Source organism: Poeciliopsis prolifica, unplaced genomic scaffold (genome assembly GCF_027474105.1).
Source record: "Poeciliopsis prolifica strain line A6 unplaced genomic scaffold, Auburn_PproV2 SCAFFOLD002, whole genome shotgun sequence".
Classification (NCBI taxonomy): domain Eukaryota; kingdom Metazoa; phylum Chordata; class Actinopteri; order Cyprinodontiformes; family Poeciliidae; genus Poeciliopsis; species Poeciliopsis prolifica.
In genome coordinates, this window is record NW_026562377.1 from 4,125,640 (window position 1) to 4,150,178 (window position 24,539).

The 24,539-nt window shown below is 37.3% G+C and overlaps 1 protein-coding gene across 5 annotated transcripts in view; it reads right to left on the reverse strand.

Annotated features, from left to right (window-relative positions):
- Positions 1 to 24,539, reverse strand: part of kank4 (KN motif and ankyrin repeat domains 4) — a 74,689-nt gene that overhangs the window by 16,310 nt on the left and 33,840 nt on the right. For 4 of the 5 annotated variants that reach the window (XM_055053623.1, XM_055053608.1, XM_055053609.1 and 1 more), the window contains 2 exons: positions 3,910 to 3,983; positions 18 to 3,386 (listed from right to left, as the gene is read on the reverse strand). In XM_055053623.1, coding sequence (XP_054909598.1) covers positions 18 to 3,386; positions 3,910 to 3,928 — 3,388 coding nt within the window. In that variant the 5' untranslated portion in view covers positions 3,929 to 3,983. Of the gene's footprint in view, positions 1 to 17; positions 3,387 to 3,909; positions 3,984 to 15,408; positions 15,552 to 24,539 lie in introns of those variants that run through there. The other variant, XM_055053631.1, reaches the window with a different exon arrangement.

Below are 24,539 nucleotides of genomic sequence, written 5' to 3' on the forward strand. Positions count from 1 at the left end.
AAACACTTCATGCCTACCTTGCTCTTGCTGCTTGCTGGTGGCAGCTGTTTTCTGACCGGGGGAGTAGAAGGCTGACAGGACACTGAGGGAGCTGACCAGTTGGCTTTGAATTGAACTCATTTTGGAAGCACTGGACTTCCCCGCTGCTTTCCCAGTTGTTGCAGCAGGGGCACCTTTGCCTGCAGGCTTGGCTGGGGTTCCCTTTCCTGCTTCTACTCTTTTGGTTGCAGTCTGTTTTGGTGCTATGGGGCTCTCCTGTTGGCTCGCCGTCTGTTGGGCTCCAGAGCTGCTCCCGAGCTGTGCCCACTGCTCCCCAAGAAGGCCTGTTATTCGAGTTACGACTTGTCCCAAAGCGGCAGGAGATGTTGGCGTTTCACCAGAACCTCTGCGGGCTGTCTGAGACTCGCCAGATTCCCGTCGCAAGGCTTTTGCCTCACTTGATCCACGACGCTGAGCTGCTTCGCTTGAGCCTCTTCGAAGGGATTGTGTCTGTCTGGCATCTTTTTGAGATGATGGAGTCTCAGCGGAGCTTCTACGCAAGCTCTGGGAGTGAGATTGGGTATCAACTGACCCATGGCGGATTTGATGAGTCTTTGTTTCTCTTGACTCACGACTTGGAGGGTGTGATGCACTGGATCCCCTCGGTGACGCTTTCTGCTCTTTTGAGTCCCGACGAGATGTAGGTTGAGACTTACTGTGTGGTTGAATGGGCTTGGTCTTTATTTGGGTCTCACTAGAGCTTGAAGAAACGCTTTGAGATTCGTCCTGAGGTTGTACATTAGACTGCTTCTCGATCAACTCATCAGGCAGTTTATCTGCTTGACTACGGTCATGAACTTGAGGCACAGATGGCATTTGATCATTTGTCTGTGGTTCAGAGGGTTGTGCTGATAACTCGGCCTCCTGGCATGGTGCAGTCTGGACTTTTGTTGTGATTTTCTCAGATTCAGGTTCACTGGATTCCCTACTAGTGAGTATGGGTGCAAGCTGAGGTTGAGGAGATGTTGGCTGCATTTGCTCTGCTGAGGTCTTGCGTCGTCTCTGTGGTCTAACAGGAGGTACAGCCTTCACAGCTGAATTTTCAGATATTACTACAACAGTATCAGGAACGACATTTTCTTTAACTGTCTCACACACAATTTCTTTATCTTCGTTTTCTGCTGTCTCCATCTCAGTCGTTTTAGGTGCTATAGTCTCTTCACCAGTTGAGAGTTGGAGCTCTTTAGGTTTTGAGTCATCTTGTGCAGAGGTCACTTCCCTATTATCAGTTCCAGAGGTTGGACTGGGACAAACTTTAGTCTTTTTGACAACTTCTGAATCTAAAGTTTGCACGACACTGCCTTCAATGTCGGTAACAGATATATTTGCTGCAATCTCTACAGCTACATTTTCACTTTCTATTTGAACTTTTTCGCTTTCTGCTGTGCTGTTGACAGGATGACCAATATCTCCTCTTACAACCGTTTCACTTTCCCCCACTCGACCCTCTGCTTGTGCATCTCGAGACAGAATGTTGTCCTCCCGTCTTTCGATCTCTGTTTCTGTTTGCTGGTCGCTCCTCTGCGCTGCCTCAGTCTCTGTGACTCTGTCCATAGTGTTCACCCTTTCCGTCTCTGTTCCCTGATCTATGCTACTGGCTCTTGGTCTCTGTGGATGGTCTGTCACTGTTTCTCCGTCTGTTTCTGTGACTTGGTTTACTCTTTCGGCTGCAGGCGTCTCGGTCGTCTGATCTTGCGTGATGATGCTCTCTGTTATTGTACCCCGTTCCATGCTGTTGGCTCTGAGTCGGGGTTGTATTGCCGCTATTACCTCTTCCTCCATTTCTGTTTGTTGGTCATGTGTGTCAAGCTTACTAGTCGCTATTCCTCGATCTATACTTGCAGCTCTTGGCTTGGGTACTATCACTTCAACCAGTATTTTATCCGTATCTGTTCCCTGATCTATTTTAGCAGGAGATTCTGTCTCAGTTTCTTGGTGGCTGAGATCTGTTCTCTCTGTAACTGTTCCTGCATCTATGCTTTCTCTTCTTGGCCTCTCAGGTACTTGTGTGGTACAAATTTCCACTCTCATCCCTTCACTCAGTTGCAATATTCTGTCTTCTTTTGCTTTATTCTCTTCCATTTGTTCCTTCAAAAGAGCGTTAGTTCTCTCTAGCTCCTGGCTAGCCTGAGTAAGTTTTGCTTCCAACATCATTAGCTTCTCTTCCAGCTTTAGCATTCCATTTTGGTCCTCCTTTGATGCATTACTATCTCTGATAATCTCACTTTCTCCTACAACAACTTCTGTGTCCTGTGATAGCCTTTCCTCTGCATTATCTTGCAGGCTTTTAGAGGTCTCTTTTTGTTTGTCAGCTTTCTCTGATGGTACACTTTGCTTTTTATTTGTAAAAGGGTTTCTCTGTATTGGTAGGTCTTTTGCTCTGTCTGTCTCCCTGTGGCTCTCTTCTACATTTACTGGCACCTGTTCAGAAATTACACCTCGAACCGGTTGAATTGCTAAAGATAAGTTGAGGCCTTCTGAAGGTCTTGGTCTTTGGCGTTGACTGTTTCCCCCTGTCTCATAAGTTGTTGACATTGCAGAGGATGATGTGGAAGCTTGAACTTGGGACTGTGTTTGTATCTGACGAAGCAGTTTCTCCCGCTCCTCCCTTAAGGAGCAGATCTGAGCCTTTAGTTCTGGGATAGTTTTGACCTGTTCTTCCAGCTCCCTGACTCTTTTTAGTGCCACTGTTATTTGCTGGTGAAGACCTGCCCGATCCTGTGGAAGGCACCGTCTTTCCAATATGTCTGGAGAGGCACGAAACATGTTCTCTGTTGATCCATTTTCTGGTGTTCCTGTCGTGCGATCAGGGCTGCTTGAATCTGAACCTTTCCTCTGCTGGAGGGTGATGGGCATTGATGACGCTCTAAGGAGGTTTGGTCGACTTTGAATCACAGCAGTTTTATCCTCAGTACCTTGACAGATAGTGCCCGGTTCATCTTTAGATTTGTTGGAAACATTTGCAGTTCCTTGACTGGTTGTCGCTCTTTTGCTATGACTGGACATTGCCCCTTCACTTGGCCTAAAGTCAAATATTTGTTGGACCTCTGTCACTCGGGATTTGGGCTTTGGGCCCAAGGTAGATGTCCCAGACCATGCCCCTTCCTTAGGTGGAGGCCTGACACCATGTCCAGGGAGGCTAAAATTTCTGGGAAGAGTGCTGAATTTTGCTGGGCCTTTCACCCTCCTTTGGATGTGGACCCTTTTAATGGTGTTGCCTTTTTCAATATCGTCCACATACTTGAGGAAGTCAAGATCCAGATGGAAGCCATAGGGAGTCTCTACTGAATAAGGCAGCTGTTTCCTCTGTACACCGCCCTCATTGACCTTGGTCTGAAAGCCGTTGGCTGTAAGAAGTTAACAAGGATAATAATTATTTTAATTTGTTAAAAAACAAAACTGATCAATATTTCAAATGAATGTGAAATTAGTAAACAAACTGAACATAAATCAGATTATTACAAGCATTATGATTCTTTTTCACCCTCTTTCACAGACAAGGAGTACTGTGTTGTAGATGCAGCTCTGTAAAGCCGATATCACTTACAGAGAAGTAATTGGCATGCAGTGATTGTGCCAAAACAAACAAGTCAGCTTGTAAAATACTCTTCATGTTGTGCCATCTTCTAAATACAGAATGAGACAGGAGGCGTTTACCACCTCAAGAAAATAAGCCCTTTGCAGTTCTTAAGTCATATATACAATAATCAGGCAAATTGTTTCACCTTTTATTTCTTATATTGACTGTACAATGGGCAAAAATAGAATTCTACAAGACAAATTACTGGTGTTACAGTATAGGATTTGAACTGTAAGACGTGTTAGAAGCAAGGACATTGCTTGCTTAACTAAAGGCTTTGTGGCACTCACCACTTTTCTTGTCCATCATCAGATGCAGAGTTCTCAGTCATCTACTTGTGTTTGGTAAGATTTGAGCTGGCAGCCTGCATAAGACAGAACAAATGTCATGTGAGAAATTGAGCAAATGGTCAGAAACATTACATGAATAAAGCAAAGAGTTTTATTTTTGACGGTTTACATCCATATTTTTACTGAAATGATAGAAAAGACAGCTCTGCTAAATGAAATGCTTGAAGTAGAAGATTCTCCAAAAGATGCAAACATTTACAGATTTTCTACAGTAACAATAAAAGGGCAAAATGTTGTTGTTTTTTTCAAAACAATGTTTGATTGGTTGAGTATGACTATTTCTTGTTCTGTTACCTGAAGACAGTTTGAAAAAATCTGACAAGTTCAGATGCACAGTTGTTCTGCATAAGTTTGAGAATGGGGTATCTGCCTCATTTCTATACTGAAATTATGAAAGTGAAATTTGTTAGAACAAAATCAGACTGCTTGGGGAAAAAAAAAAAACTTTTTAAATAAAATTTTTTGATAATTATATTATTCAAAAATATAATTGTACTAATTATCGTACTGTTCCAATGGATGGTTTAAAAGCATGGTGCAGACAGGAACAGATGACGGAATAATACAATCTGCCTATTCATTTGTAGATAAAATGCAATAAAGTTGATACAAAAATGTCAACTAGTTTGACCAATATCCCAATATGCCATTTGCTCCAGCTGTAATCTACGTATAGAACTGACTAAATGTTAAGGTTGTGCATGAAATTTCAAAATGGACATAAAGTGAACTTATGAGTTCACATGTCTGACTGTTTAGTGTCTAAATACGTACTGCGTAACATGCTGTACTCTGAAAAGGTGATTAATAGCTAAGTCGTGTATCTTATCTATGAACTAACTTGTAGACTTTTTGTTCAATGACAATGTTTACTGAAATATTCGTCTTCATCATGCTGTTCACATTGTTGCCCTATGAGACAAAGAGGACACCTATCAGCCAATCAATATCTGGCCACTGTAACGATTAAGAGGGATGTTTCCATTCAGCTGAGTGTCACTGATCTTCTTTAGCAAGTCACAAGGGGATACAGGAAAAGTCACAGAAAAGCATAGAAGGAAATTTGGCCACATCCCATTCTAATGACTGCTTTATTGAGAACAGTGCCTGATTGTGAATGGCACTTAACTCCTTGAATGCTACCTGAAGGAGGTAAGTGGCCCCAAAATTGTTATTATCTGCCTACTACAAGGCCCTCAAGGGTCCCTGACATTACTACCATTCCTGGGCATCTTAGTCACACATGGTTCGAGTAACATCTGAGACAAAAATCCAGAAGAACTCACACAAACCAAAGCATGTATTGCCACAAACCTTTCAAGAAACTACAGAATTGTTACATATGGCACATAAAAAAACACAAGAAGACACAAGAAAGCACATTTCCAGCCCCACTGCACCATTGGGAAACAGTATTTCACCTATGTGAACCTCATGCTCTGCCTAAATATGGTACAATGAAACACAGCATACTTCTGTATTCTCTTTCTTACAGTAATTTGCTTCAGTCCTGTTTCGCTGTAATAAAAATCCCCAGGTAGTTATACTGAAAAAATAGTAATCCAATTAACTTTTATTCTTTTGAGAATGTATAATCCATTTATCATGTTTATAGATTAATAGGCAATTAGGTTTTGTGCTTTTTCAGCTGTCTACTGCAGACACAAATTTCATTTTTAAATAATGATAAAAGTTTATGTTACCAGCATAACAAAATTGTACACAGAGATATTTTGTTCATTGGTCTAATTTAATTTAACAAGATCAACCCTCGGCAGACTCACTCAGGGGAACATTTGGTGTCACTTCATACCATTTGTTCCAAGTGAAAGAGCCAAGAAACCAAGCTGTAAACTGAAGAGCAGATGAGAAATGAAGAGAATTTCAGAGAGTAATGTTTTACTATCTAATTGTAAAGCTCTCTGACAAATGTTACAACCAATAAAAGGAAGGCAATGTTCCCTTCTTTCAATGAGCTATATATATTTAAAATCTCAATTAATTAATCAAGTGGGCCACTATAGCTAGACTTCACTCCAACATTATTGAGAAAAGAGACAAAATCTATTTTACTATCTACAAAAATAAATGACAAAAACAAGGAAAAATATCAAATTCCCTGCAGTTCGAGCCTAATTAATGTTTTAGCATTGTCTTCAGGGTGTCAAATCTAAATTGCTGCAGACTTTCATTATGAGGATCAGAACTGCATTGACTGTTTTAGAATGTGACAGCAATTCAAAAGAATTGATGTTTAACTTTTGTTTAACTTCTTTTCTGATTTTTTTTTTTTTTTTTGTCTTTTTCCTTGTGGAGTCCTGATGCAATCCCAGCCTAACTGTATAATTTTACCGTGGAGGCTTACGTTTACAGTTCTCTGTCACTGTCTTTATCATATTGGTAATATTTTTGTCCTGAAGGAAGATAAGAGTCTTTCACAAACAGGGTAATGTATATAGATACATACCCACAAATATTTTACAATATTTATGGGTGTGAAGAAGAAGAAGTTATAGAAGTTGAAGGCATCAACATCGTTCTGGCATAATTAAGTCTTGATACATTCCTGGATTTTGTCCAATTTAAACTCTTGCATTAAAGTTTGACTTGCACTGTTATCTCTGGTGAAAAGAAACCAGTTAGAATGTCCAAGAACAAACCAGGCACTACGAAGGCCCAGGACTATTATAGACTGCAAGACGGTGAAAAATCTGTTTTGAAATTGACATCTTCAAGTTTTGAAAATGTAAGCAAATGTCTTCATATAAAGCTTTATAGTTGGGGTAGACAAAAGTTAACTTCGATTTTTCTCAAGGACATAAAGAATGTGTAGAGAAATCAAGATGAGGGATTTAAATCTAAGAACATGATACCTTTTCTAAATGTGGTGGTAGCATCATACTGAGGGTCTGTTTCATAATGGTGAATTATGCAAAGAAGGAGCAACTCCAAATGTTTTGTTTTACATCAAATCAGCAACAATTTGGCCACAAATGGTTGCTACAACCACACAATGATCCTAATGAACATTAAAACTAGTTTTATATGAATAAAGTGATATAACGCTCCTACATAACCATTGACTTATACAATATTGAACATTTTTTCACATGTGCTAAAAACCTGGGTCTGCGATAAGGACCAAACATATTTAGATGATGTCTGTTTTTCTCATGAGAATAGTCAAATATCCCAAATATCCCAGGCATAGAAAAACACTTGGTTTCTGCACAACTTTTTTTTTCATAAGACACAACTGCACCTTCAATCAATTTAAATTATGATACTGCATAGATTGCAGAACATTTCAGCGTGTTCTCTCGTATGTTGCAACAACACATCACAAAGATTATCTATAATAGCTTGAAGTGAGTGCACAGCCCATGTCACAGTGAAAGCTGTGTTGTGCAATGCCAAGTGGTGACACACTGCAAGGCAAGCATTCTATGGCGTGGCAATGTAATCAATCAAAATGACAGTCGGTGCACCCTGGGACCTTAACAGGAAATGTGACAAGCGCTATTTGGCCCGAGTCCCATCTTCACAGATTGAGCCTTATTAATGGAAAAAGCAGGTGACCTGAGGCAGAACTGTTGTCTCTGTTACAGATGAGCAGATAAACACACACACACACACAAGGAGCAACACACAGATGAAGTGACTGACAGGATGAGACAGTCTCTGATTGTTGCCACGGCAACCGTTCTCAGCTCTACTCCCAGGAGGAAAAAGAGCACAGGTATTCCCTGCTCCTGGTGATGTTTAATGCAACCATGATCAAATCGCTGTCCTTAAGGTTTAATTAAGGAGCCAAAGAATGCTGTGCTAAGTAATTGTTGAGTGAAGTACAGGGTGACCCCAGTGATAATTATACACAGTAGGCAGGCAGCGAAACCTTTTTTAATTAGATCATTACTTTCAAAAAGATACAGAGTCAGAGGGAGAGAAATTATTGAACTTAAAAAGAGATTAAAGTTAAAAAGAAGGGAGAAAGGAGGACGTGATGAAGACTGAAAAAGTAGAAAAAATGGCATCGAAAGATGGGATTGACAAAAATGAAAATGACAACTCACATTCAGGGGCTTATTTTTCTTGATAATTTCTCTGATCAGGGATGAAGGAATTAACCTAAGCTGTGTACTCAGTTATTTTACTCTGCTGCAAGGATACATGCAGCAGAGTGTGTATCCTTTTGCTTTGCTCAACAAAACAACATTGTTTTGTTGTGCAAGGAAGGTTCAAAGACTCGAAGTCCTCATTAACTTAATTTGTTTCAATTACATACATAGACAATGAATGTTGACTCTATGTGAAGAACTTTTGCATAATTCAAAAAAAGCATCAAGATTGGAATAACTAAAAAATGGGAATCAGTAAAACACCCCATGATTCTGCCACTGCATTGCTTGACAATTGGTCAAATGTTTTATTGGTTTAAAAGCCTCATTGTCATTGTGACAGTGCATCATGTTTTGCAGCAACCTGCCATGCAACTTTTCTCTAGAAGCTGTCTGTCTTGTCCATGTGGGCTGCTGCAAATTTTAACAAATCAAGTCAAATTAGAAACGGTGACTTCTTTCTGAGTCCATAGTGATATAAAACTGGCTTCATGTGGACATAACACTGGTCATCCAAACGTTTACAGTTCATTACAGGCTTTCAGCTCCCTGGCTTGTTTGTGAACATGCTGATGAACTTCCTTTTTAAGAGTTACAGTTTTGTTCAGGTGGTTGAAATTTGGCATTGGGTTTAATCCTGTTGGATCTGTGTGCAAATTGCTTAGGGGAAAAACATCAGTGGTGTTCAAAGTAAATATTTGAGCGTATTTAAAGTTTTATGGATTGAAGCAAATGAACTTTTAGAAACTCATACATACTGATATCTACAATATTTTTAAAATTCAGATGTATGCCATCTGATCATTTGATTTGAAAAAAATAATAATGAAAAGCACAATATTACCATGTCCAAAATGAGTGTGTGGAAATCAGTGTGCTCAGAAGAAAGCCTCAGATTAATCATGTTGCATTTGTGACCATGTGTGAACTAATATGGAGGATTACTGTAAAGTGATGATGGTGGCAGCGATTATTCTCTAACTAGTCAACCATCAAGGTTAGGCTAGTAATTAAATTTTTAGAGTCCTTCTGTTGACACTGATGATGCAGAATCCACACAGGATTACAGTCATAATGACTGCAAGCTGAAAGCTCATAAAAGGCATGCTAATCCAAATTGAAAGTATTTGCAGCAGGCTACACAAAGCTATAATGAAGGCACAGTTATTTTTGTCCAACAGCGTATATGTGTGTGGGTGTGCGAGTGCACGGGGGTGAGGATGTGTGTGTTTTTGTATTTCTCACCTTGCAAATCCCATTTTTTCAACAAACACTACATTGTGAGCACCCTCTACTCCATAAGAAGAAATACTGTGTTATGGTTACGGGTTAGGATTAGGACCAAGTGATGAACTGAATTTAGGTAAGGGTCACGATTAGACTGTAGAAAATAAATGGAGAATGAATGAAAGTCAGTGCAACGTCCTTGTGAAGATAGAGCATTTGTCTGTGTGTGTGTTTTAGCTGTTTGTGTTTGTATCAGTACCCAGGCAATCACTCTTTGTTGGTGCTTGTTTGAATATGCTCTGGTATTGGCTGCAGTACGCATTTAGCATTCCATGTGTCGCTCATGCACATAGCCTCTCAGAGGATGCACTGCAGTCTGTCAGCACCAATCCAATAACTGTGACAGCTGGAGGAGAAGCGACGACATCGGTAATGTAAGGCTCGGAAGACAAGAGTAATGATGGTAGTGTAAATAAGATCTCGGTGACAGGCAGGCTTTCTTATATATATCACCAAAGTAAAACCTCAACTGTGCTAATGTAGTCAGAGCTTACATGCATTTTAAAGAAAAACTTGTCAGAACGTAATATGGAACCGGTTATCAATCTGATGGACACATGGAAAACCTTATTGCTATATTAATCACTTACTCTACTGTGAAACAAATTAAGAATATTTGCACAGACTGAGCTCACCACAGAGCACTTTAAAATGCCTGGGTGCCAGTTTTATGCTGCATTCCAGTTGTACTTGGAACTGGGAAATTCAACTTCCCAATAAGAAAACTCAACTGGAACTCTCTCAGAAGTCGTATTTTCCCACATGAAAATATGACTTCCAGTTAGTATTTGTAAGGTGGACTTAGTATTTCAAAATGGACGCTTCTCGTGTCAAAGGCAGTAAGATGTAGTTGAAACATATTTATTTTACATGCAAATGTAAAACGTGTTCAAAATATGAATGTTATATGTAGTGCCTGTGTAACCGAATCGTTTCTGCGTTGTGATGGTTGCGTGGCCATTCATTAATGCATCAGTTTGGTATTTCATATGTATCCTTCACTGTTTGACAACTTTCAGGGACATTCTTAACTGAATTATGGTTACTTCGAGTTATTTTTTTTTTTTTTCGTATTTCTTCATTTCTCCAAATATGGAATTGAAAATAATTATCATGAGTCTCTGTAGAGTTCAATAGAAAAACATTTCTAAAAGTAGCCAAAATCAAATTTCTTAGAATTAAAGTGAGTTTATCAAAAATGGGTTTCCAGTAATATAAAGACTTGATAAATTACACATTCAATGCCTCTTCAGAGATTCACTTATGCACATCCAGCAAGCACACATTTACGCACATAAAATTACTCCTGACCTAACCCAGCTAGAAGCATTAATTGAATGTCATGGGTCGTTACATTGGAGTGCCTGTGTACTGGAGATTGAATTAGTCCAATGCACTGACACAGAGCAGGACTGGAGAGAAGACAGACTAGAAGGAAATAAGATTGGAGAGAGCAAACAAGGGACAAGAGGTGGGCGGATGGATGGGGGAAGAAAGTAGAAAAAGGAGCAGTGCAGGGAGTGGCAGCTGCCGTTGTATCTCAGACATCCAGATTTCCTCCCTATTTTCTGACACTTTCTGAAGCATTTTTTAAAATGCATATAAATGCATTTCCTAATGAAGCATTGTAAACATGCTGCAGTTGTAGCCCTAAACCTGAATATTCATTAGCAGTATGAAAAAAAACAGAGTGGAGCTGTAAGCTGCTGCACATGAAAAAGAAAGAAGCAAGTCGAGCAACTGTAACAGGTTTCAGGCCGTTATCGCTGCCCTGACATGAGGCTGGCTATCTCTGTTTACATTTGTAGAGCCCTGAGAAAGTAAGCAGGGCTGTCCAGCCTAATACGCCATCACTAACCAAACAATTTCTAGCCATGTGCAGACAAATGCACCAATACTGATAAGAGCGTGCAAACATGCAAGATACCAAAAACATCTGCTGCATCTCTATTGGATAGATGCTTGCCAGAGTTTAAATTTAAGGTTATAACTTATAAAAGAACCATGATAAAAAACTACTTCATATCCCATAATGGGGGTATTAACGTTCTTCATAACATAATCTTTTGTATTATTTAAAGTAAAGTAGGTCTTCTTTAATCATTTTGCAAAGTTGATTTTTCTCAACTTGTTCATAAGATCCACTTTCTTGGATTTAAAGCATTTTTAACTCTTGACATTAAGTGAGAGATGTTCTCAAAAAAAAAAGTCAACTTTATGTCGTCATTATTTAGGAAAACAAATCCAAACAAATATATTTAATTTCTGTTTTCTTTCTTTTTAGTCATGTCATCAAAAATATACATTGCATTTAGAATGAACCTTTATTTTAGGTATTGTAGACTCCTAATTAATTAACTCTTTCACCAAGTCAGATTCCTTGTAACCATCTTGTGTATGTTTCCTGTTTTTTGGATTAAAGTATTTTGATAAATGTTGGACGTCATTAAATATGTAAGGATTTGCAGTGGACCTGCAGTTGAGGTGTCAAGGATTCACAGATCCTTGACACCTCCTCTAAAAATACAAATAACGCCCTTTTTTTAGTTCAAACTCCAAATGTTGCAACAATAGGCTTGTTACAAAAGCTTATATGATCATAAGCCTATATTAGCTGATTGTCAAACTCAAGGCAACGTAAGAACTTCTTCCTTCTATGCTTCAAAGACTCAACTGAAGCTCCAATAGGGAGACGAGCTTAAACATACCTTCATGAATGAGGGGCATCACCTACTTCATTAGAATAATTCACAATCATCTGTTGAAATGGATATGAAAAATTGTAGGTAAATGTTAATACTTAGCTGGTATGAAAAGTATGGTTGGTATGAAGAATCACAGCCTTGAGCCATAAAACAAGGGAAATAAATGCTTGCTTTGCTAGATCAAATGGTGCAAATACAAAGACAGCACTGGGGGACATTATCCGATATCATATAGCTCAGAGTGCGTGTCTCTGCAGGAACCAATCAATCTCCCTGTTCTACGAGAGCTATTTGAGAACAGTCTGGTTCATCCCACTCCAGTCCTAACATTAGCTCTTGTCGATCTATGGCACATATGCAACACAGTCCAAAAAAATGTTTTTTAGACCGTTTTTTCTTAATGCCCCAAACTCCATGGTATTTACATCCTCCAGGTATTTCTCTGTGTCTTAGTCTGAAGCCAGAATGATTTATTCATGTCCAGTCTGACAGAGGCTGAATTCACCAGAGGGCAGATTGCTCCCTTTGTGCCAAAAAACATCTGTTCATGAACTCCACAGAGAAAATGACAGAGGAATATTCTGTCCATGCGCTTCATTAAACAACTTCAATATTATCCCTCAGGATAATGAATGGACTACTTTTTTTTATCATAGGACAAATGTGGTCGGGTTCTGAGTGGATAGTTTAATTAAATATGTACAATATTAGAAACAGAATAAAAATGAGAGCATCTTATCTTGGATAGAAAGGTATGAATTTAAAAGATTATGATATTAATTTTTTCCTAGTTATGAAATTAAACAAAATATTTCTATTGGTTTTTTTTTTTTTTTTTTTTTTTTTTTTTTTTTTTTTTTTGCATCTGAATCTGCAGACTGCTGTCATTATACAGCTTTGCACATCCCAAATTATTTACTGCAGCACACATCCAAATCATTCAAGTTCAAACTACGTTTGCATTCTGGCTGCTTCCTTTTATAGATGTTAATGAGGATGGTGAAGCTAATTAACACTGAGCCATCTGACTATGTCAACAACTTCAAACGTTAAAGGGAGCTGAAAATTAGGTGAAAGAAAAAAAAATAACACACAAAGATGCGAAAAGGAAATAGATCTATGAGAACAACAGGAAAAGTATATCAAAAAATCTGTGGTAAAACAACCAGCAAGTGAATATGGGAGCAGGAAGTCAACTAAAAAGAAAAATTACAAAGAAATGTGTTCCAGGAAGAAAAACTGAACAGTGGAACAGATACAAACTTATACATGGTGTCTTTCCCACTGACTGTAACAGAAAAACAGCAGCAGTGTAAGTGCTTGTACTCCTTAACACAAAAACTGCCTGCGTAGTATTCGATTATCTAGAACAAAACTGGAAAAATTTGGAAATTGTTTTTAGCACTATTGAGAAGCAGGACATACATTGAATCGTCAGAAATTAGAAATGTTGATTTACATATTAATCTATTAATCTATGCAAAAGTACCTACTCAACTACTGCGCTGTTGCTTTGAAAAAATCTAAGCTTATTCCACCATAAAGACTTTCTTGCAAGTTTTAGTTTGAAAGAAATTTTGTTGGACTGAATTCAGAACTTTGAACTAAATACTTTTAAATATCAACTTTAACCAATCTATAGAAAGTCTTTTTTTGTCTGCTTAAAAACATTGTTCTTAAAAATAAACTCACAAAGATTTACCTTTACATTAAATATTTTATTGACCACAACATGAATCAGACCAGATCCACCATCCTGTTTATCTGGAGAATATTTTTTTGTTTGTTTGTTTTTTTAAATTACACTTTATTCTACTAGAAGTAGCCTTCAAATAAGTCCACTGTAATCATAAAGAAATGGACATGATTAATAACAATGCTCAGTCAATGCACAATGTTCAGCATAACATTATACCTCCACCTTAAGAGAGGATGGCTCTTTTAATGTTATTTACACCAAATTCTGATCCTACTCTGAATCTTGAGGCTAAAATCAAGACTTATTGGAGTAGATAACTTAACCTTGGTTCAATAGCAACGATTATTTGAGCCACTATTCCCTTTGGATCCTATTAAAGCAGTCTGTTTATTCTCCTCTGACCTCTTAAATCAACAAGGCATTTTTTGATCGCACAACTGCTGATCACCGGCATTGAGTTGTTGCCATGTGATTGGCTGATTTACGGATTGTGTTAACAAGCAATTGAGCAAATAAATCCAATGAAGTTGCCAGTGAGTGTAACTCATGTTACATACATTTATAGATCATTTTACCTAAAGTAAAGTACACTTACTGAGTACAGGTTCAGAAGCAACTTTTTCTGAAATCATCGGAAATACTCTTTATTGGACCATAAGCCAATTCTAATATGGTTTGGGGAAAGACAACAGACGCACTGATCTGGGGATGAAAAACTGTCTGAAAGACACCAGAGCAAAACAAAGAAACAGAGGTGACAACACTAGAGACATAGATATAAATCCTAAGAACGGATGACTGATTATGCTTTATGTTAAAAAACAGAACATGTGTCGTATTTATAGATTAGCTTAAATATGGCCTTTTGTTCAGTCTTTGAAATTGTCTACTTACAAAGAAAGACTAAAGAAACACTCAAAATAAATTTTATCAGAATGTTCTAATACTGTCCGATTAAGAATTTGCATTTGTTCATGCAAATTCCAGAAGTAAAGCATGAATCTATACAAAAAGCTGCATAGTTGGGAGCAAATCAACACATACATTTACATTCTTTTGATCCTTACCCTGCGGCTTTTTTTTCCTGCTGGCACGCACAGACAGACATGTACAACAACACAAATCATGCCCACTGCTGATAAAAACAACTGACTAATTGCCACTTTTAGTAGCTTAATGTTCATATCACTGAATTGGGTGTGAAAGCATTGCTGTGTGTTGTTGGCAAACCGAGTTTCCCCGCACTATTTCAGCTGCCAAAGTTGTGTGGGGAGCGTTAACTTTGCGACCACAAAAGAAGAAGAAAAAGAAAAGAACATCACACGTGCATACAGACAAATACACACTCACTGCTCTTCAGCTTTACACATTCCAGACAACAACAGTTGACCAATGTCAAACCCTGCAGATATAGACTGTGAACAAGCAAGAAAAGAGCCGTGGTTGGTAAACTGGTCAACTGAGCACTGTAAAGTAACAAAATAAAATTATGCAAGAAAGCCCAGAGATTGTTTGGACTAATCAATAATGAAGAAAAATAAATTTTGAGTGCAAAATGTGGTATTAGTAAACATAAGAGAAGAGAAAATTGAAAAAGAAGTCAATTTTTACAACCTAAATTGTTTCTCACCTGCCATGCAGTTGTTATCATCCACTGCTGTTTGAATGAAAGCTACTGGCCCTTTCGCAAGGAAAGAAAGCAAGAAAAAAGGAAAAAAACTGTGGGGTGAAAGGCTTGTCGCGTTGGCAGATGATACAGATAAGAGGAAGGCAGGGAGGCTGAAGTTGGTAAAGCTATCAGCTTCTTCACTATGATAAGTTTACCAGAAAACAACTATCTGCTGAAGCCAATAAGACACAAACACATGCAAATGTGGTAAACAGATACATTTCTCGATGTTGCAGCCACCATTGGACTGAATAGAGGTATGATAGGAATTTCCTTGAGTGTGCATGATCACAAGGGAACAGACTAAATTGTCTCTCTTTGTAACCACTGCAAAATCTTTGCGCATAGTCCTGTGTTCACTATTGTGAATTACTTTTTTTTTTCTTCAGTTTGCCTGTGGGCATCAATTTTACCCCACACTCAACTCCCACCACGCATTGTTCTTAATTATTACAGCAGCACTTTAATCCAAGCCCATGTGAGCAGCATTAACTGAGCTTCATGCTGGACAAAAACAAAAAGACTTCAGAAACATCAAACATCAAAAATCTAGTTTTTCAAGTCCATATTTATACATTTCTATGAAATCTAACAGGTAATACTTCAGACATGTCTGACTTGCTCAATAACAGAAAGCAGTCTAATGAGTAAACCAGCTCAGTTGGCTCTGTAGTGTAAAAAAGGTAAATTATTAAGTACCTTTAAATAGGGTGAATGCCAAAGCAAATAGACCAAAACTTTTATCTATCCAATTCATCAGTCCCACAGTACTTACTAGCAAATATGAGCAGCGAGAATCAAGCGGTCAGTCCACATATTTACTGGGCATATCAAGTAAGCAGAGAGATATGAGGAGCAGCTGATTTATTGATGGGGATACCAGATAAAATTACAATATTTCTGGACCAGAGGGAGAGACTGGAGTGCATTACAATAAATTAGAGTATCATTAAAAAGTACATTGATTCTGTGATTTGATTAAAAAAATGACGTTGATGTTTGTACCAATTTATTATACACAGCTAAGACATTTGAAGTGCAGTCAGGGGACTGCAGGTGTGAATTAGCGAAAAGCCATATCATTTATATTTACTTTGTAAATAGTCCATTGTGGTAAATCTCACAGAAGTGGGACAACTTCACATAAACTATGTAGAAATATTACTTATTTGAGACTATTTTCAATGAAGTTTCACTTTTTGAGATGCACCTGTGTACTTAAAAAAATAAGCGGACAATGTGCTTTAACACACATTTACAATGACACTGTTGTGCACAACAAACTTTACAATTATAATAAAAACACAAAATATCATATGTTCTGAATTTCCAAGAATTAAGTTTCATTATACAAAAATGGGTCATAGTTGTCATAGAGAATTACACTAAAGCATGAAAATAGTAGCAATCAACTAGCCTCAAGACAAAGAAAAAAGTTTTGCATCAAACCACCTCATTTCATTTATGTTGTGAAATTCTCCAGAAACCAATGCAACCTGCTGAGGGCTGTTGCGGTGGTAACACTGAGCACAAGCAAGCTTTAATGACACCAAATGTGGGTAAAAATACACAAGAAATCCAAATAATCTGACTTTGAGTGCTCACTGTGTAACACCTCCATGTGAGACTAATACATGTGGAAGTTGGTTTGTTGTATGGGTGTATTTAAAATTATATCTATATACATATATAAAATAGCATGACAAATTATGAATCTTATGTGGTATATGGCCAGGCAAACTGTAATCAACATGAATTTGTTTTATTCTAAAGGTTAAGATATTTTTTATATAGCACATTTTCAGTATTGAGGCAGTTCAAAGGGTTTTGAGATAACACTTGTGGTGAATCAACACTGTAGATAGACTGAATTGACTTTAACCTTTTAAAGTGCACTGCACAAATATTGTTTTTATATAGAATAAAACATCTTTGAAAAGGGATTTTATTCACAAAGATGAAACTGAAGCCGAACACTAAATCTGAGACAATGTTGACAGATTCTGTGGCTAAATCCTCTCGTCTCCAACACTGCACAAAATCAGCCTTCGTCCTTTCATCTAAATCAGTGGGTTGAAAGAGGGTGTCATGCAGCTGTGGGGGGTTTAAGCTTCTCTTTAGCAGATCACATGAGCCTTCTCTTGTCAGGTGGGATCAGATCCTACCTAGACCCTCCAGACCTCCACAATTCTATCAATATTTGGTCTTTGTATGTAAATGTTAAGATAATGCACTCTTTATCAATCTCACATATGTGCTTCTAAATTAAGTCATTATTAATTAAATTAATGAGATGTTTGAGAAGGAGAATCATTAGGTTACCTTTCTTTATACAAAGTCAAGAAACAAGGACAAGGAGAAGCACTAATGAATATTAGCTTAAGTTAGAGACATGTCCCAAACTAGTAGAGGTGGTTCACATGCACATTTCACAGCAAATTGCTCCAGTATTCCTCCTCAAACTAAAATTAATTCAGTCTTTCAGAGCATCTCCACACAGAAAATAAGCAGCTGGCACATTTGCATTAACTTAGTGTAAGTGACTGAACACAAAGAGAAAAGGAGAAATTTTAAAAATTACATGCCGATGCAACGTTTTAGTCTTTCCAGGCAGAAACTGCTGAATATTCATGACTGTTCATGTAAGTAAAATGATTTCTATATGTAAGAACAAAAGTTTATTTTTCCTAAAACCCAGATAAACTATTCAAAAAGGATATTCGGCTTAGGTCTGGACCTTAACTGTACCAGTTTGACAGTAAATATATATATATGGCCCATTTAAAGTCTCATTTCAGTGAAAGCTCAAGCAAACATTCACATGAAGTGAAAAATAATTCCTGATATGTCATCATTAAGAAAAGTGTGTTCACTCCAAGGCATGTAACATGAATAAGAGAGTGATATACTGTAAGAAACAAAGTGTACTTTCCATCATTAGTCTGTCTTCCTGCCTTGGAAAAATACCAGTGCTGAAATGTTAAAATAACAAGCTGTGTGGTGCAAAGTCTGGCACCACTACCTATATGTATAAGTGTGAAAACATAAAATAGCAGTATTCTCTCTAGGTTAGTCATCCTAACTGACTATTTTTTAGGCATAGGTCTGACAAAAAAAAAGTTAACTCATTTTGATGAGGATGTTGTGAAAACTGCTGCTAATCTGCTAAAACATATGCAATTATTTTTGTGTTATTGCTACATTTTCAAGACATCTAAAAAATAATGAAACATAAAATTACCCATGTGGTGTTGGCAGGAAGTGTGCGTGTTTTGGTGGAGGCAAGTGAATTTGTTTGCATTAAGATGAACTGTTTTGCCAAAATTCGTTGCAGTCCAGTGAAAGGAAAATATTGCAGACTAAGATGTAAAGTGAGATGATATTTCTCATTATGATAAGATCATTAAAGTCATGATTAACAACAGTTCAACTGAATTTAAGATATATTTCCTTTGGCAATGGTTTGTATTCCGTCCAGTAATGTAATTATTTGAGAGACTACATTTTGCTTTGGGATTAGTCATAAGTCATACCTTACACCAAAGATTAGTGTTTAGACATGTCATTCTTTCAAAACCAGCCACATTCTTTTTTATGTTTATAATGCATGTTGAATGTATGTGCACTTAAAGCAATGCATCACTGTTTAAGTTCACACAGTCTGGAGTTCAAGACCATATATAGCCTCAACCTGACCCAGCAACACCAGCCGACAATATCATGAACGCAAACAAAAAGAATGTGAGCTGCATTTTTTTCCCCCTTTCTTTCTCTTGCTCTGATCTTAGTTTTTCAGAAAAGCAAATACATAGAAGAAAAACACAAGAATATAATTCACCAGCCACTATTTTTGACTAAGTGTTGCTGGAAGATGCTAATAGTTCCAAAAACATCTTCTCCCCGGCCTCTTTTAGTTCTGTTTTAGGGGGAATTTACTTTGTGCATCACAAAAATAAGCCAAAGAACCAGTCAAGCTAAACACATTTCAAAAGGTTGTCAAAAATAATTTAGGACTTATTTGACACACCCCTCCCGACATTTTGACATTTGGCTGAGCTCTGAATCTAGCCAGAAACAGTGCAAAAGTATTCCACTTTGCAAATGTACATTACTTTTCTTTTGGTTATCCAGATAAAATCATAATTAAATACACTGGGGTTTATGGGTGTATAGGGTCAAAATGTTAAAATCCTCAAGGATTATGACTTTTACAAAGTACTATATATGACCACCTGCTCAAATATTTTTATTAATTCATAACATTCAACTGTGGCATGAAATATTGATGAAAAATGTATACCTTAGAACAAACATATTAACAATAGAATGAGGTCCCATCCAGGAGTTTCCAAGGTGTGTTTGTATTGCTGTTTGGTGGCTGGCAGACATCCTGAGGAAGGCCAGTTACTGATAAGGCTTTCAGGCAGGGAAACGACTGTTTATACGTTGAAACAGACGCCCTCAAGGCTAACCGCAGCACACACCTCACTGCACAAGTGAAAATGATTTGAAGTATGTCCAGCAGTGTGAGTTCATGGTCAATATGAAAGAGAGAGAACAAATCAGCAGTGGTTCATCAACAAGCCTGTTAAACCCAGTGACACAGTGAAATACAGAAATTAAGAACATGATATTTCATTTTTTTTCCTTAGTGAAATGTTTATCTCACCACTAAATACTGCAAAGGGTATAGCAAAGGAAGTAGAAAAAACTCTCCATAGATCAGCAGCAATGGTTGCAGTGCAGTTTCCTAATGCAACAGAAAAATATTTTATTTTTATTGCATTTGGCTTTTGGAACTGGGGGAAGAGGTATAAATAAAGAGCATGATCACATGGTTTGTCCTGTCATATGAGATATCCTAGAACACTGACCACAACCCACACTATTACAACAACCTTGTGTGAGTGCAGATTAGATAGCCAACATGTGAAAGAACATTTATGTGGCACTGCATTGTGATCATGCTCATAACAACATTAGCACTTTTTACAGTAAAAAATCTATGTAAACAGCTGGGCTAATATGAGTGAGATTGCAATTCAATCTCATATTAAGTCTGATCAAATTTAAGTTTGATCAGATGAGATCAAACTTACATTCCTTTGGACAACATGCAAGATGTGCTGTGTGGCAGAAAACTAACACTACACATCACCTTGAACAAGCAATCCCCACTGTGATGCATGGTAGTGGCAGCATTATTCTGTGAGGTTCTCTTTTTTTTAGAAAGCAGGGAAGCTGGACAAAGTTCATGCAAAGCCATATATTTAGTTAGATATAGAAAGTAACATATTTTCACGTCCAGAACTTGACCTGAGGAAGTTCATCTCCAGCACAACATCAAACCTAAACATACACCCAGAGCTGCAGCTTAATGGATTAGGCTGAAGCATATTCATGGCTACAAAGAACATTGTGTATATCCTCCACCTCACAATTTCATTCTACTTTACACCTTGATCTGTCACATAATCTATTTGCAGTACTCTGATATTTGTGTTTGTAACAGAGCTACACATATACAGATATGCTACACTGGTATGGCAGCTTTGGAAAGCACTTTGATGATAAGACTCCATTTGTTTTGTTACTTTTTTGTCAAAAAACTATGACATGATATTGATTTTATTCCTGTCCTCTGCTAAAGTGCTAAAGGAGGAAGACATGAATATTCAGGTGTCATACCATAACAAAATAGTCACAACATGCTCAATTTTAATTGATAAGACATTGGTAGATATGGGATGATAGTAGATTTAGTCTGCCTGCTTGTAATTGTAAAGAAAATGTATGAATCACCATAAAGTGCAAATTGTTAAACGAATATTCTCACTTATAAAGATGGTAATCTAGTTTCGTCGAATACAGAATAGCAGATATACACCAAAACTAAGAAAAGTATTTAGAATAGACAGACAGATTCAGTAAGTTTCATCGTTATGTTTCAGTAAAATCTGTTAGTACTCGTCTCTTAGGTCGGCTCCTGCAACGCTGATCTGTGCTCAGATCTGTGGGCAACCACAGGCAGACGTTAGTCTCACTCACAATCACAAAGAATGTGAAAAAGCATGAACATAGAATCTTCTTCAAATTTATTGCATTGGTCTTGTGAAGGAAGAGCACCATTTTATGTATTCCTATCTCCCTGTTTGTATTTTATTACGTTTTTCCAGACCATGACTAAATCTCAAATCCAGTGATCGCTTTGATCACAAGTCAAAGTAAAACATGGCTCCACAGGATATAAGATAGCAAGATAGCACAATAACAGCACTCTGAATACAAAGTGACAAAATCAGATGAAAAGTGGAGAATATCACATGCTGGTTTTCATCTTATTTTAGGAATAAATAATTGTTACAAATGTGGGAGGAGAAGCAAACGGTCAACACTAGTGAATTAAATTCAAACCATCTGAACCAAAAACACCCTGTGGGAAGATATTGATCTAAAATCACTGCATAGTAGGGAAAAACAATACATGTTGGGGCAAAATCCAGGGCAATACAGGAATAAAATCTATTAGCGGCTGCAAAAGACTTTAGACATGGGTGAAAGTTCACGCTTTAGCAGGACAATAATCTCAAACAAACAACCGAAGCTACAATGTGACAGCTTTAATCACAACATTTCTGTGTGTTAGATTGGGCACAAAGTAGGACTTTACTTTAACTGAGAATCTGATGCAAGACTCAAAAAACGTGGTTCAAGGACACCCTCCACCCAAATGGACATTCAGGAAAGTGTAAGCCACACTTTTCAGATTCTTATTTGTTTAAAAAAAAAAAAAAAAAAGAGAAAATATTAATTTCCCTCCATTTCCCAGATAAGCACTACTTTGTGTTTGACTAGCACATAAAAGCTCTGTGGTTGTTAAATGGTTGAATGTATAAAAGGTTAATATACATGAATACTTTCGTAAGTAATCAACCATTTATTTTGATCATGCCCTATATTTTGTTTTTATTTGCCACGTCTGCTTTAGCATACTTTGACCGTAACTTGCCAGATATTTTAAGTTATTTCTTAATGCCAATGTGCAAACCTGTTTCATCTCAATCAGTCACTCCTGGTAGTACTAAAGCCAAGCTTTCCCAATTCTCACAAAGAGTATTTTTAAAACCCTAAATAACGCTAGACTCCTTTTGTCTGTTATTTGTGTGATTTTATATCAGTTAATAAGCATATGAAAAAAAGTTGGATTGTACTTTCCATTAAAGGGATTACTCATTTTAAAAACATGAATTTGAACTCAAACAGTGCAAGTAATGAACAGTATTTCTGTCTCAACTCTCAGCAAATGCAGCATATTGATCCTCACGGGAAGCTACAAGGGGTCACTGGTCTGAACAATTCCCAGAGATTCTCCCTTACGTAGGTAATAATGGGAGGTTTCTCATGTTGTAAGAGAAAATATTTGATATGACAACACATTGGAATGATCCCATCAAAGATGCTAAAAGAAATTAGACATGAGGCTTAAAAGATGCAAAGGCAAATATTGGTTGAAACAGATAATCCTATTTTAAAGCCTGCAGGAGCCCAGTTCCAGCTTCATCGCCCCTCAGGAGAACCTTGTGGTATTTCAATGTTTTCCTTTGAGTTAAAAATGGAAACGCAAATACAACTTTGTAAATCTTCATAATTCAAGCAAAATGCTCTAAATGTGGAAAATTGAGAGCACATGTCGAGGATGTCTTTGGGGATTTGTATAATGGCCGACAACAATAGAAATAACTTCTTTGGGTAAACAAACTGTCTTGTGTGGGAATTTGTTCTTGGTCTTTATCCAGCTACAGACAAATAAGAATGTTCACATTTTAATTGTATTTTTTATTATTAAAACATGCAGAAAAGATACTGAGGTTTTTCCAAATAAGAAAAGGAGATAGCGGGAAAGGGAGGGATTTACTCTGGAGGATACTGAGTTTTCTACAATGATGCAAAGGTTCAGTTTAGTCTAACAGCCCTCCCTGCATGTTCCACCCACACTCTTGTCTATCCTGACACTCTCTGTGGATCCCTATCTTTAAAAAGCCTCAGAGTCAAATTCATCTGGAAGAAGTACAACTAAAGTTGAGGCATTGTAGGGCAACAGCTGCCCATGGCTAAAAAGCAATAGGTTAGGGTTAAAGCTCTATACCTGTGTGTTATTTGATTATTTTCTTCTTTCTTCATATGTTGAGTTGCCCTGAGATGTACACTAAATACTTCAGTGTGCTCCAGGCAGAAGGACTAAACAAGAAAAATAATCAGCAGGATGGCCATAAAAATTGAAGCTTTCCTGTTATTAATGAGGTGACAGAGATCAGAGAAACAAAAAGGAGGGAATAACAGACAGCGCAGTCTTTCTAGTCTTTCACATTTACTTGTTGACTCATAAGACAAGCGTTTGGGCATAGTGCTTGTTTACAAAAAAATCTTGGAATCTGTGTCTTATTGAGTCATTCTGTTCCTATGATTTAAAATACTTTTAATGGCAGAGTTAGCAGTATTTCTCTCTCTTTATGCCCCTCCCCCACTTGTTCCTGAACCCTGCTAGTCACATGTCTAAAGTATAGACAGCTATACTTTCTCATTATTTTCAAAAAGGATACATTTACATAAAAGAGACAGATTAATCTTAATATATTGCGCACCCTTTGTACAATAAGAACATTTATAAAAACTTATATTTAATGTATCAGCCATTCATTCAATATTTTTTGTTGAAGTATTTCTATTAAAATCAAATGTTATAACATTAGCAGAAAAGAAAACATATTATTATATGATTAGAAGAAATAATTCTTGGTAAATTATATTGAGTTTTCCTTTTTCGGTTTACGTTTTTGCCTTAATACAACAAAACCATAATACTTTCTTTCAAGTTAATCATTCCATGAAAATCTCATTCTGGGTTTTAAGAAAAGAAAAATAATGTGACACATGCCATATAAGAAAAAATATTGATTTAAGAATAAAAATCTGCCACTGCTTTCAGAAGAAAATGATTAACTGCTGAAGTGGGCAGAGAGAGGAAATAACAGCCTATGCGAAAATGTGGAAATGTTCATTATTGAACACTTAGATCAACAGCAGCGCCATCT